Source organism: Schistocerca serialis, chromosome 2 (genome assembly GCF_023864345.2).
Source record: "Schistocerca serialis cubense isolate TAMUIC-IGC-003099 chromosome 2, iqSchSeri2.2, whole genome shotgun sequence".
Lineage (NCBI taxonomy): Eukaryota > Metazoa > Arthropoda > Insecta > Orthoptera > Acrididae > Schistocerca > Schistocerca serialis.
The window spans coordinates 374,792,453-374,807,777 of record NC_064639.1 but is presented as its reverse complement, the minus strand read 5'-3'; the positions used below and the strand labels follow the sequence as shown (position 1 = coordinate 374,807,777).

The following is a 15,325-nucleotide window of genomic DNA, read 5'->3' as shown; positions in this document are numbered from 1 at the left end:
AATACTAAGATAATACAAAATATCAGCATGTTTTAGTTTAATGAAGTATCAAGTACTGTGACAGAAGATGCCCTATACTGACCTAATTTCTGAATCCTTTGTAATCCTGTCTAGTTCACTTTGTAAGAAGAGTTTTTCATCTTCAAGACTGTTGCACATTTTCTGTAGTCTTACATGGGATTTCTGCAGTTTATCGTAGTCACTATTCATGGTGTCCAACTGAAACAGATAAAATTATATGTTGTATGTGTTACGAAATTCTCATGTAATGTTAACTGGCTATTCTTTGCAAAAATAATTTCAAAACATAGTTTAAAATGCAAAAAATAAGCAAAATATCTCCTTTCTGTATTATTGGAAACAATAAACCAGTTTATGAAAACATGACATGTTACAATTTAAACACGCTGCTATTTGTAAAAATGTAGTTTGAATTATGGTGGAGAACATTACAAAATCAGATATTGTCAAAGAATTTCATTTGATTGTTATGTAAACCATCTTGCAAATTAAGGTGGAACTGAGAGTCATGGCGTAAATCAAATTCAGCAACACGGAAATACGTGTTGCTAGTGTAAACAGTCTGTTTGGTGCCATGTATTAAGATGGAATGCACGCACAGACATATGACTAGTTGTTGCAGATACACATTCTTTCAGTTTTCATCTACAATACCCCAAAATAGGTAGTTGGGGCAAGTATTGTAACAGGATTGCTTCAGTGTTGGTTTGAATGGTCTAAGACAGGTTTCCTGCATGGAAACACGATCTCCAACTTAACATCTGACAATTATATGACCCTGCTCATTGTCCATTTCTGGACAGCAGAAGCATTTATAATTACGCTTAAACTACCAAATCAGATGACCTGCTAGCAACAAACAGTCCTGAACTTCTTAAATCACTTTATGTAGAGGAGGATATCAGTGATCATTATGCAGTTAGTGATCATTATGTTGTTATAGCATCTGTGACTGTGGGTATTACAAGGAATATTAAGAAAGGTAGGAACACTTTTTTGCTTAGCATGAGTGAGAGGGTACAAATTGCAGAGTATCCGAGTAGACAACTTCAAATATTTAATGCTGAGGATGAAGTTGTGGAGTACAAATAGAAAAAATTAAAAAGCATCATTCAATATGCCTTAGACAAGTCTGTTCCAAGCTACGTCAAAAGGGATGAGAAAGACCCACCATAGTTTAATAGGTCAGTTAGAAAACTGCAATGTAAACAGAGCGAGCTTCATCACAGATTCAACAGAAATCAAAACCTAGCTGACAAACAAAATATGAGCAAAGTAAAAATGAGCAAAATGAGAGCAATGAGAGAAGTATTTAACGACTTTGAATGTAAAAATAATCCGATTAAGAAACCCTAGGTTTTGGTCTTACATAAAATCAGTAGACAGTTCGAAATCATCTATTCAAATGCTCAGTGACCATGATGGCACTGAAATGAAAAATGAAAGAGAAGTCCGAAACACTGGATTTGGTATTCTGAAATTGTTTCATGGCAGTCCTTTCAATCATCTTAAGAACTCTGAAATAGCAGATACTCAGGTAATTGATAACAAAATAGAAAAACAACTACAATAGCTCTGTAGTGGAAAGGCATCAGCACCGTATGAGATACTGATCATATTTGACGCAGATTACGTGAAGGAACTTGCTCCCCTTCCAGCAGCAATTTACCGTAGGTCACTGGAGCAATGGAGAGTACCTAGTGATCAAAGAAAGTGCAGGTCGTTCCCATTTTTCATGAAGGGTCACAGGACAGATGCAAGTAATTAAGGCCTGCATCTCTGATGTCAGTCTGTGGTAGAATTATGGAACACTTTTCATGCTAATGTTTTATGAAGTTTTTGGAGAATGAAAATCTCCTCTATAAAAATCAACAGGGATTCCACAAACATAGATCTTGTGAAACTCACCTTGTTCTGTTCCTGTAGGAGATCCACAGCACTGTAGATATCGGCACTCAGGTTGACGTCATGTTCCTCGACATCAGGAAGGCATCAGACACAGTCCCACACTGCTGTTTACTGAACAAATATGAGCTTACTGAATATGGGACCAGATTTGTGACTGGATTCATGACTTTCTTGCAGACAGAATTCGATGTGTCACTCTTAACGGAACAGGTGTTAAGGTAATTTGGCAAGTACCCAAGGAAGTGCGATAGGACCATTACTGTTTACCAATGTATATAAATGATCTACCACAATGTGTTGAAAGCTGTTCACAGATATTCTGATTGTCTATAAGAAGGTAGCAACATCAGAGGACATTAATGATTTGCAGAAGGACCTAGAGGATTGGTCAAAGGTGCAGGGATTGGCAGTTGAGCCTGAATGCAAATAAAGTAACATATTGTGCATACATAGGAAAAGAAAGCCACTACACTATTGTACTATTACAGTACTAATGACAAATTGCTGGAAACAGCAAGACAGATTCATAGGAAGAAATTACAGAAATGTCATACAAGGTGCTTGTTAGACCAATTCATGAGTACTGTTTATCAGTCTGGAACTCTTACCAGGTAAGACTGATGAAAGAGAAAGAGAAAGAGAAAGAGAGAGAGAGAGAGAGAGAGAGATCAAACAAAAACTGGCCCTGAGAGCATTGCAGATGCTACAAGAGAGATGTTGTGCATCATGGAGAGCTTTACTATGGAAATTTCGAGATAATATTTTCCTAGAGACGGACAACATATTCCTTCCTCCCACATACACATCACGAAATGACCACAACAAGAAAATTCAAGAAATTACAGTTAATAAAGAGGCTTACCAACAATCATTATTCCCGTACACCATTCCAATGAAACAGGGAAGGGGGGTTCAGATAGTGGTACCAGAAGTACCTTCTGGTACACAATCAGTTGGCTTGCAGAATAGTGATGTAGTTGTAGATATACATGAGTAGTTACTGTTGGCGACACAGTTACCACAGGAGAATGTCAGCTACAACCACTGGGAACCATTTTGCTTGAAGCTGCAGCCCAAAGCAGATAATGTAATGAAAAATACAACTGGAGAGATGAATGGCAAAGTATCCACAAAGTGGACTCTGACACTCCTCTGACCATCACCGTGCATGAGTTCAGAACTGTGTAGTAAATAAATATAATATTAGCCAATATTGCCTTGCTGTGTTACTACTGGCGATGGCTGAAAGCAAGGGGAAACTACAGCAGTTGTAATTCCTGAGGACATACAGTCTACTGTATGGTTTAATGATGACCATATCGTCCTGGGTAAAATATTCAGGAGGTAAAATAGTCCTCACTCAAGAGGCTGTTAGTATCAGAAAAAAAATCTTGCAATCTACAGGTTAGGGTGTGGAATGTTAGCTCTTTTGTTTTAGCACATAGGTAAAAGGAATCAAAAGGAGAAAGGGGTATATTGAAGTTAGATATAGTGGTAGTTACTAAAGTACACTAGCAGGAAGGAGACGATTTCTGGTTAAATGAGTACAAGGTTGTCAATATAACAGTAGACAGGAGCACTGCTGGAGTAGGTGTAATAAACAAGAAAATTGGAATGTCAGTGGACTACATAAACTGCGCAGTGAAAGTATTATCATAGTCATATGAATTAATAGAGGGAAACATTCCACATGGGAAAAATATACCTAAAAACAAAGATGATGTGACTTACCAAATGAAAGCACTGGCACGTCGATAGACACACAAACAAACACAAACATACACACAAAATTCAAGCTTTTGCAACAAACTGTTGCCTCATCAGGAAAGAGGGAAGGAGAGGGAAAGACGAAAGGATGTGGGTTTTAAGGGAGAGGGTAAGGAGTCATTCCAATCCCGGGAGCGGAAAGACTTACCTTAGGGGGAAAAAGGACAGGTATACACTCGCACACACACTCATATCCATCCGCACATACACAGACACAAGCAGACATTTGTAAAGGCAAAAGCATCCTTTCGTCTTTCCCTCTCCTTCCCTCTTTCCTGATGAGGCAACAGTTTGTTGCAAAAGCTTGAATTTTGTGTGTATGTTTGTGTGTCTATCGACGTGCCAGCGCTTTCGTTTGGTAAGTCACATCATCTTTGTTTTTAGGTATATTATCATAGTCAAGATAGACATAAAGCCACAAACCATCACAGTAGTACAATTATATATGCCCAATAGATCTGCAGATGATAAAGAGATTGAAAATAAAATGTTTAATAAGGTGAAAGAAAGCATTCAGTATGTTAAAGGAGGCAAAAATTTCATTGTGATGGGGGGATTGGGGTTGGATACTAGTGAGCCATGAGTACATAACTGCCAGTTGGTGCCAGTTTGATATCGACACTTTGCGCACGTACCCTTCGATTTGGCTGGGCGGAGCCTGTGACTTACATCGAGAAGCGGCATTGGGGGCCAATAAGAAGTGTACTTTGTGACATGCTGAGCTGTCTCTGGAGGAAGCTGACCCCAGGAAATAGTAGCTGGCACGGCCTGTGGATGGAGTATGCCGCAGGATGGTGTTGACGTGGAGCAGGCAAGTTTGGCAAGGAATGAGGTGGCACTGCTGTATATTGTTTGTGTGGCTGGGGCTAGTGGCCCAGTGGACCAGTGGCCTTAAATGCAGCAATAACTGTTGGGGAACCTGCACTCCGCTCAGTATCGAGAACATGGTGAGAATACTGGTAGTTCAAGATACATTTGTCTGTGTAAGACCATTCGTGATGTTTTGGTTCTCACTGTGTGCTGCTTAATTACATTGCGGCTTTAGTAGGGAAGGCATGTGCTTGGTGTATTCGGTTAAGATTAAGCCGAAGTCATTTGTGTAACTATATTGGTCTTTGTTTACTTAAGAGAAGTGCTGCTGGTAAATAAGGCCAGATTGTTAACTTAGCTGGTGCTGTTAAGCTTTGCTTCTCTTGTTAAGGCTGGCAAGTGAGTGCCCGTGGCATTAGGCTCCCTGATGTAAGCATTGCATTATAGGGCTGTACTTCTAGCTGTCATGGCCACTTTAGTTGAACAGTGTGACGCCTTGGGTGGCAGGTATAATTTTTTAAATTGAAGTTTTAAATAACGGCGCACACTTTTGAGCCTTAGGGTCAGCTGTAAGGACATGTCTTGTGTGACAAATCTTGCACTGGTTGTTTACCATTTTGTGTGTGCTGTTATCAAGTCCGTTACTGGCTAGTGTGTCAAACTTGTGAAGTGCCTCTCAATTAAGATATGTTATGCTATTTGGTAAAATAAATGTTTTGCACAACATTAGTGATAACATGAGCTACCCACAACTGCCTATTATGTGTATTACAGGTTTAAGGTAGTGGTGTGGGGCAATTATTATAATTATCGGAGTGCAATCATTTCTGTTTGACACCATACTGAGATCTGCATTGTGATGTTATTTGTTTCTCTCAGACCTTTTTTTTTCTTTTTTTTCCTCCTATATATATACCACCTGCTTGCCTGTGTGCCTGTCTTGGCAGTACTAATTATTTGGTCCAACGCACCGTTGTTTAATCAATTCTTACAGAAGTATGTTCTTGAGGCAATGTTCAGTCATGAAAAAAGTAATGGTTAACAACTGTGAACTGCTAAAAAGTGGCTGATAATGGGTAATTTTTTGAGGTTACTATGGAGAGTGTTTTCATTGGAGCACTTTTTTATGTGTATTGAAATGGTACATCAATTTTTTTGAGCACTGATGTGCAATGGTTGCCATTTCTGTTTAAGGTTGCATCTTATGTAAGCTCCCCAGAGCCACTGACTTTATTTGATTACTACTCCTTGATGGGACTGGGAAAGGGGTGCATGCCCTACCCCACAATCTGAGAAGCAAAAGATTGGGATCTTAGCTAACCAAACCAGAGGCATGTGAAACTGCACAGAACGACATAAATTGTAAAAGAGTGTAAATCACATATTGCAAAATTTTGGTATTCATTCATTGTTTTGTGTAACCTTGGGTAGTCTTTAGGATAAATGTTGGACGTTAAGACTTAGTTTGCTCAAAACTGCCTTCGATTGCTGAAATAACTTTCAGTGTAAATCTGATTTAGTTTCCTGCTTTCTTGTAACTGGCAAAATCACTAAAAGCAAAGAGGTATATACATTTGTTTCTTCAGGTTACCTGAGGATTTACTTTGCCATCCCTAATGTGTGTTTCAATTATGCTTTTATTGCTTTTATGTGGATGTAAAGAACAGGAGCTATATAATACCTGTATGAGAATACTTGACCTTTGGTGATGAGATTGGTCTCTGGGTTAATCCATGAAGTTTTATTAACTGAGTCTAGTGGATTGTTTAACTTCTAATTCTGGAGGCACTGTTTTGTTTTGGTGATTTTAACACAAAAAAAGAGCAAATAAAAATTAACTCATGCTAAAATTAAGTAAGATAACATGCATCAGCACCTTACTGCTCCCAACCAAAACCACTGCCCTACCACTTCAGTAACAAGAGTAAGAGAAGGAAAATAGTAGAACATGGACTGTGAGAAAGAAATGAAAGAGGTGGCAACCTCACGGAATTTTGTGCAGAGCACAATTTAATCATTGCTAACATTTGTTTTAAGGCCCATGGAAGAATACGTGAAACCAGATTTTACACTGCACAACATCTCCCTGATCAGATGTGGACATAAAAGAAGATGATTGGGTAGTTTTAAAAGATGAAATAGTGAAAGCATCAGAGGAAAAACTAGGCAAAAGACAAGATCAAGTGGGAATCCTTCTGCAATGCTGTAATTATCACCTGTCATTTACCTACAGCCTGGCCATCCAGATCCCCTGCTCTCTTAATCTGTTTGACTTCTGGCTGGGGGTTTACCAGAAAGATGATGTGTTCAGTACTCTTATTATGAATGTACCTGAATTGAAGCATGTACTGGGTAACACATTCTTAATGTGACCCCCAAGAGACATGGGTCTGTTGTGGAACATGCCATTTCTCGATTTCAACTTCTGGCAGAAAACAATGGACAGCATATTGAACATGTCTTATGCCACTCTCATGACAATAAGAAACCAGAGTAATTTTGATTTTTATGTGGTTTTTGGCTGCAAGACAGTTAAAAACTGATGTTATTTTGTTTGTTATGCAGTTTTTGACCTCAGGGCAATTAAAAACCGATTTTTCCCGTCCGATGTGGTATGCCCTTGGCGTGGTGGATGGGCTTACCTAACTAACTGCTGAACTTGTCCAGTCATGCACATTGAATGGTATGGATGGTGTAATGTGCAATTCAAGCCATAGCCATCACATTATGATTCATCTGCCATTTGTAGCTGACATTATTTACATTAATTCATTTACAGTGCCATCTATTAGTAAAATTTTTGTTAAGTTTCTTTAAGTTCCATGACATTTCCCCCTGCATCAATAATATTCATTCTGATTTGACATCATCCTTAGCAACGGTTCTCTCTCTACAGTGTTTTGAAACTGGAACTTTAGTTACGGACGCACTGTATTTTCGTAGGCTGCAAGTGTCCATCATAAACAAAGGTGCCATCAGGAGAGCCCCAGTAAAGTGTGATAGGGCTGCTCTTATTTTCTATACAAATAAATAATTTGTCAGATAGGGTGAGCAGCAGTTTGTGACTGTTTGACAGTGAAGCTGTAGTATATGGAAGTGTCAGCATTGTGTGACTGCAGGAGGATACAGAAAGACTTCGATATAGTTTCTATCTTGTGTGATACATGGCTGCTTGTTGTAAATGTGGACAAATATATGCTGATGCAGATGAGTAAGAAAAACAATTCTTTATTGTTCAAATACACTATTAGTAGGGTGCTGTGTGACACAGTCATATCAATTAAATATCTAGGTGTAACGTTGCAAAGCATAAAATTGGTTGTATGAAAAGTGAATTGTCTGACTTTGATTTATTGGGAGCACTGTAGTAAATTAGAGCTCATAAGCACAGGAAAGTGCATACAGAACACTTGTTCAACCCATTGTTAAGAAATGCTCAAGTTTTTGCAGTCAACACCACATCGGATTAAAGGAAAACTTTGAAGAAATGCTGAGGTGTGCTGCTAGATTTGTTACCAGTAAGTTTAGTCAGCATGAGTATTACAGAAATGCTCTGTGAACTCAAATGGTAATCCCTGGAGGAAAGATGTTCTTTTCATAAAACACAATTGAGAAAGTTTAGAGAACCAGCATTTGTGACAGACTGTAGAACAATTCTACTTCGATCAACATACGGCGAGTAAAAGATAAGAGAAACCAGTACTTGTACAATGGCACACAAATAGTCATTTTTCCCTTGCTCCATTTGCAAAGTGTTGTACAAGGTATTCTCTGATATATACCATACAGCAGTGTGTAGAATAGGTATATAATTGTAGATACTAAATATTACATAGGTAGATCAAGCAGTAATGAGAAGTTACTGCATTGAATTGAGGAGAAAAGCAATTTATGGCAAAACTTGATTAAAAGAAATGAAAGGTACATGGGATGCATCCTGGGGCATCTAGGAACAGTTAATTTGGTAATGGAGGGTAGAATGAGGGGTAAAAATTGTAGAGGAAGATGAAGAGCAGATTTTATGAGCAGATTTAAATGGACATAGATTTCAAAGTTATGCAGAGATGATGAGACTTGCACAGGATAGACTAGTGTGGAGAGCTGCATCAAATCAGTTTTAGGACTGTACACCATAACCCATACTGTATACACAACAGGCTATACAAGACACTGAAATTGTTATTTAAAAAATCTGTCCACTGGAGTATGACCCTTGATTATGATTATACACAGTACACAACCTGCATATCATGTGAAAAAACTTCATTAATTTGGGTCACTGCCAACAGTTATCCATTTTCCACAAGTGTATTTAACAGCAAAATAGAAGTAAATCAGAGTCAGATGGGGAACCACAAGTTCAAGCTCGAATGTTACTGTGTACAAGAACAACATTTCCCAGACACAGAATGGGTAAAGTTCAAAAGGACCGATAAGTCAGTTGTATTATGAAATACTTTACCTATGACTACTTAAAACACAGATGGGAGAGAGTTTAATACGGAATGAGTGGAAAGTAAAAACATGAAGATACTGCTTCTTGCTGGTTCTGATGTGAACAGATATGTGAAGCTAACATTCTATGGGGTGGATGTCAACAAGTTGGAAAGTGACATGGAATTTAAAGAAAATCAAATTAACTAAATAGCTTATAACTGACTTAAGCTTTTCTGGACAACTAAATGATGTGTGCTCATTATGTGGAGAGAGGGAAAAGATATTAAAAGATATTTCTTGTCATTTTAAGTGGAGCCAGCTGTAATTCCTTTCAACTCTAGGAAAGCCAATTTCAAGTACAGTGAAAATATTGTTCTCATGGTGTCCACAGCTGTATCCTTGAGTTGATTTCAAGTATTCCTCTCACATGTGACCCTGAATCAAAATAAAATTTATCAAAACCATGATGAATAAGGTCCTGATTTTGGAATATAATAAACATTAAGGACACAAGTTTTTAGCAGTAGTCAAAGACAGGATGTTAGGTTTATTTGTGTGAGAGCAGTGATATGGACAATAGTGAACAGGGAGTTAGGCAAAATATATAGTAACGTAAGATGAATGTTAGTGCCCAAAATATGATATGGGTTATTCCAAGCTATACATTGTGGTACTGATTACTTGAAAACAATAGAGTAACTAAAGACAACTACTACTGCATGTGGAGGCACTGAGCAGTAGCGACATATAAATGAGAAATGGAACGTGACACCTCACCTAACAGTCTTATATTTTTGTTCAAAGCACACAAAGACTTTCTCATGACACAATTGTACTCTTGCAGAAATGGGAACTGAGATCTCATCTGACACTCTTCGATATTTGTTCAGAGAGTACACAGGACATCTAGTAACCCTTATAATCATCCTCCTGCAGAAACGAGTGTCACATACAGAAGCACTCAGTGACCTACCTTCTCAACTGCAAGTTCAGGTGTAATATTTGCACTTTTGCCAAAAAATGCTCAGTAAGGGTGAATCAAAACTGACAGTCACTCTATACTAGCAAGCCACTATTATCGTCAAAATGCAAACACAAAGCAGCACATAGCTGCACACACTTAGCAACATTATTATTAAGGTACTGGGGTAATTTCCAGAACCCTGACCCCTTTCCCCACCTGTGTCCTACTGAGACTAAAGTCTCTGAAATCTAAAGTTGGGAAACAGTTCTCCCGACCATACTAGGTTATTATTCTCGTTTTCCACCATGATTTTACTAGTCACAATTTGTTTTAGATTCTTATTTCCTTCCATTCTTTTTTTATGCATTTCTGCCCTTTAATTCTTCTGTCTTTGCTCTTGTCTACACTGGCTTTACTTTTAGTTTTATGTATCTAAATACTCAAATCTTCATTTTTCCTAATAGGTCTTGCTGACAATGAATTATCCTATGTTCATTTTTTATTTCTTATTCATTCTTTCGTTCTATTGGTTTCAACATTTTAAAATTAATATTTCCCGTTTTAATTACATCTCCTTCTTTCAATTGCTTCTCAAAACCTTTTCATTTCGCCAATCAATACCTCGAGCCTGACAATTGCCCTCTACATAATATAAAGTGTAGTAGTTTTGGAATCTCAGCAATCCATTAATTACTCCTAATTATATCTTTTTATTAAAGCAACTGATTCCCAAATGTGTTCATGGCATCTTCAGGTGTATAAAAACTATTGTGTGAGATCTTTGTCTAAATACAAAACAACATGAAATTTCCTTGCAGAATAAAACTGTGTGCCAGGCTGTGAATCGATCCTGGGTCCTTTGCCCTGCACAGCTAAGTGCTCTATCGATTGAGCTATCCAAGCATGACTCATGACCCAGCCTCGCATATTTACTTTTGCCAGTACCTTTCTGCCACTTATTAACCTCACAGATGTTCTGCATACCTTGCAGAACTGGAAGAAAGGGTATAGCAGAGCGAAGGCTTAGCCACAGTTGAGGGGATTCTTCCGGAATTAAATTTTCGTTCTGCAGCAGAGTGTGTGCACTGATTTGAAACTACCTGGCAGGTTAGAGCTGTATACCTGACTGGGACTCAAATCTGGAACCTGTGGCTAGCTCTTCCACAGCTATATCATTTCTTCCAAGAGTACTAGTCCCACAAAGAATGCAGGAGAACTTCCGTAAAGCTTGTAAGGTAGTAGAGAGGTAATAGTGGAAATAACATTGTAATGGCAGGTGATGAGTTGTGCTTACAAGACAAACTCCCCACCGCACCCCGCCTCAGATTTAGTGGTAAGAGGGCCCAGTGGATAGCCCATCAAAAACTAAACACAGATCAAGCATGAAAACAGGAGGAAAGTGTACTGAACAGTGGGGGGTAAAAAAACAGAAACAGTGAACTGTCCACGAACAAGAAATGCTATAAAGAGCAACGTGATGCAATAATGGCGCCATGGGTAAGTGGTCTTGGTGTTGGACTGCCAAGCAGTTGAGCCGTTTTCAGAACTCCCTCGTGCCATTTATTTATTTATTTTTCCACAACATTATGGACTGTCTGTCCAGTCACTGAAGTGTTTGTTCTCTTTCTGTAGTCTTGGCAGTTGTCACTTGTTATAGAATAGGAGTCATGTGATAAGAAGATGTTACCGTCACAAGTAAATATGATGAATAATGACAGCAGCCGAGAAACCACATAGATGTCTCACAGAAATGAAAACCATAAATAAACATGTGTGAAATATGTTACAACAAAGGAATTAAACAGTTAAGACTTCCAAAATGTTAAAAACGTATGATCTGACAATGCACAGAGAAACAGTGTGATAGTTCATTTGTTGCAGCTTATGTGGGAAACTATTATTTTTTCATCATTTCCTTTGGAGTGATTACATTCACATTCATACGAACACCTATATCGGGCAAGGAGGCATATTTCACTCACTCATCAGGTGTACTAGTTAGGTGCGTTGATAAGAGATTACTATCATATGATGCGTGTGCTGTCACAATGCTGTGTATGACACAACAGACGAGTTTTCCAGTGGATGATTTGGATGACTTGTCACCTTGTCATCAAACATTTGCGGTTCCCATTTGAAAACCACTTGCTTTAGGCTGCTAATAGAGTAGTTGGGCAGAATGAACAGTCATTGTATGTCTCTACTTTACAGCTCGCTGTTGCAAACAGGCGTTAAACCACAACACAGACTTGAATAAAGCAAACAGTGAAAAAAACAAAGTAAGTAAATTGGCATGAGGAAGGTTTGAACATGGCTCACCTGCTTGGCATTCCAACACTGTAACCACCTAACCACAATGCCATTTGTTGTGCTGGTAGCTTTATACCCACTTCTTGTTCTCGGATCATTCACTGTTTCTATTTTGCCTTTTTTTTTTTTTTTTTTTTTTTTTTTTTTTTTTTTTTTTTTTTTTTTTTTTTTTTGCCCCCCCCCCCACAGTCCAGGACACCTTTTTCCTGTTTTCATGCTTGATCAGTCTTCAGTTTTTGATGGGCTGTCCACTGGGCCCTCTTACCACTATATTTGAGGAACAGGGGAGGGTGTGGGAGGAGGGGGGCAATGCAGAGTTTCCCTTGTTAGACAGTCTAGTCAGTAGAGAACTTGGCCATGAAAGACAAGGCTGCCAGGTTTGGTCCTGCTCCAGTACACAGTTTTAATCTGTCAGGAAGTTTTCAAATCAGCACATACTCTGCTGCAGACAGAAAATTCATTATGGAAACAAAACAACATGAATATAAGTATGTAAGCAGTGACTATGAAAATAACTGGAAACCATATTTCAGCAGACAATTTTTTTAAGCTGTAAGCAAAATAATATTCAAATCCAGTTACCTCCACTTTCAATAACCCCTGTTCAAGCCTTGGCTGATTTGGAAATTGATAACAAAGCCTTTTTTAATTTATCAGTAAATGCTTTATAATATTGCCTTGTACATCTGAGAAATTAAAATAAAGCACACACACAGAAGATATTTATTTTCGGTTAGTTTAGTATGTTTATGTTGTTGTTGTTGTTGTTGTTATGGTCTTCATTCTGAAGACTGGTTTGATGCAGCTCTCCATGCTACGCTATCCTGTGCAACCCTCTTCATCTTCAAGTAACTACTGCAACTTACATATTTCTGAATCTGCTAACTGTATTCTTCTCTTTGTCTCTGTTATGGTTTTTAACCCCCTCACTTTTCTCCAGTACTAAATTGGTAAGCCCTTGATGTGTCAGAATGTGTGCTACCAAATGATTCCTTCTTGTCAGGTTGTGCCACAAATTTCTTTTCTCCCAAATTCTATTCACTATTTCCTCATTAGTTACATGATCTACTCATCTAATCTTCAGCATTCTTCTGTAGCTTCACACTTTCAAAAGCTAGTGTTCTATTCTTGTAGAAACTGTTACACTTTCATAGATGGCTACACTCCATACAAATACTTTCAGAAAAGACTTCCTGACACTTAAATCCATACTTCATATTAACAAATTTCTCTTCTTGCCGTTGCCTGTCTACATTTTATATGCTCTCTATTTTGACCATCATCATCATCATCAATTATTTTACTGCCCAAATAGTAAAACTCATCTACTACTTTAAGTGAAACTTCCCAGCAGCCAGATCGAGACGTGAGCTCGGTAGAGTATTTGCCCGCGAAAGGCAAAGGTCCTGAGTTCGACTCTTGGTCCAGTACACAGTTTTAATCTGCCAGGAAGTTTCATATCAGCTCATGCTCGGCTGCAGAGTGAAAATCTCATTCTACTAATTTAAGAGTCTAATTTCCTAATCTAATTCCCTCAGCATCACTTGATTTAATCTGACTACATTCCACTATCCTTGTTTTGCTTTTGTTGATATTCATCTTACATCCTCCTTTCAAGATACTGTCCATTCTGTTCAAATGCTCTTCCAAATCCTTTGCTGTCTCTGACAGAATTACAATTGTCATCAACAAACCTCAAAGCTTTTATTTCTTCTCTCTGGGCTTTCATTTCCACTCCAAATTTTTCTTTTGTTTCCTTTACTGCTTGCTCAATATACAGATTGAATACCATCGAGGATAGCTACAACCTTGTCTCACTTCCTCCCCAACCACTGCTTCCCTTTCATGCCCCTCTATTCTTACAATTGCCATCTGGTCTCTGTACAAAATCTAAATAGAATTTTAAAACCTGTCAGCATCTGCTTTCTTCGAAGTTGGAATATTATATTCTTCTTTAAGTCTGAGTGTATTTTGTCTGTATCTTGCTCACTAGATAGAAGAGTTTTGCCATGGCTGGCTCTATCAAGGCTATCAGCTCTAACAGAACACTGTCTACTGTCAGGGCCTTGTTTCAACTTAGGACTTTGAGTGCACTGTCAAATTCTTCACACAGTATCATATCTTCCATCTCATCTTCATCTACGTCCTCTTCCATTTCCATTATATTGCCCTCAATTATGTTTCCTTTGTACAGACCCCCTATATACTCCTTCCACCTTTTGGCTTTCCCTTCTTTGCTTAGGACTGGTTTTCTTGCAATTCATACATGTGGTTCTCTTTTCTCCAAGGTTCTCTTTACTGTTCCTGTAGGTGGCATCTATCTTTCCCCTAGTGATAAGTGCTTCTAAATCCTTACATTTGTCCTCTAGCCATTCCTGCTTAGCCACTTTGAAATTCCTGTTGATCTCATTTTTTATATGTTTATATTCCATTTTGCCTCCTTCATTTACTGAATTTTTATATTTTCTCCTTCCATCAATTAAATTCAATATATCTTGTGTTACCCATGGATTTCTACTAGCCCTCATCTTTTTACCTACATGCCTCTGCTGCCTTCACTATTTCATCTCTCAAAGCTACCCATTCTTCTTCTACTGCATTCCCACCCCCCTGTTCTTGTCAATCGTTCCCTAATGCTCTATCTGAAACACTCAAAAATCTTCAGTTTATCCAGGTGCCATCTCCTTAAATTCCTACCTCTTTGCAGTTTCTTCAGTTTTAATCTGCAGTTCATGACCAATACATTGTGGTCACAGTCCAGATCTGCACCTGGAAATATCTTACAATTTAAAATCTGGTTCCGAAATCTCTGTCTTACCATTATATAATCAGTCTGAAACCTTCCGGTGTTTCCAAGTCTCTTCCACATATACAACCTCCTTTCATGATTCTTAAACCAAGTGTTAGCTGTGATGTGCAAAATTCTACCAGGCAGTTTCCCCTTTCTTTCCTTTCTCCAAGTTCAAATTCACCTTCTATTTTTCCTTCTCTTCCTTTTACTACTGTCATATTTCAGTCCCCGTCACTATTAAATTTGTGTTTTCCTTAAATATCTGAATAATTTCTTTTATCTCATCACACATTTCTTCAATCTCTTCATCATCTGCA

At 38.2% G+C, this 15,325-nt stretch overlaps 1 protein-coding gene across 1 annotated transcript in view; it reads right to left on the bottom strand.

Moving 5' to 3' along the window:
* Nucleotides 1–15,325, bottom strand: part of LOC126455555 (rootletin) — a 232,425-nt gene that overhangs the window by 164,301 nt on the left and 52,799 nt on the right. Inside the window, exon 10 of the mRNA XM_050091311.1 lies at nt 83–219. Coding sequence (XP_049947268.1) covers nt 83–219 — 137 coding nt within the window. The remainder of the gene's footprint in view (nt 1–82; nt 220–15,325) is intronic.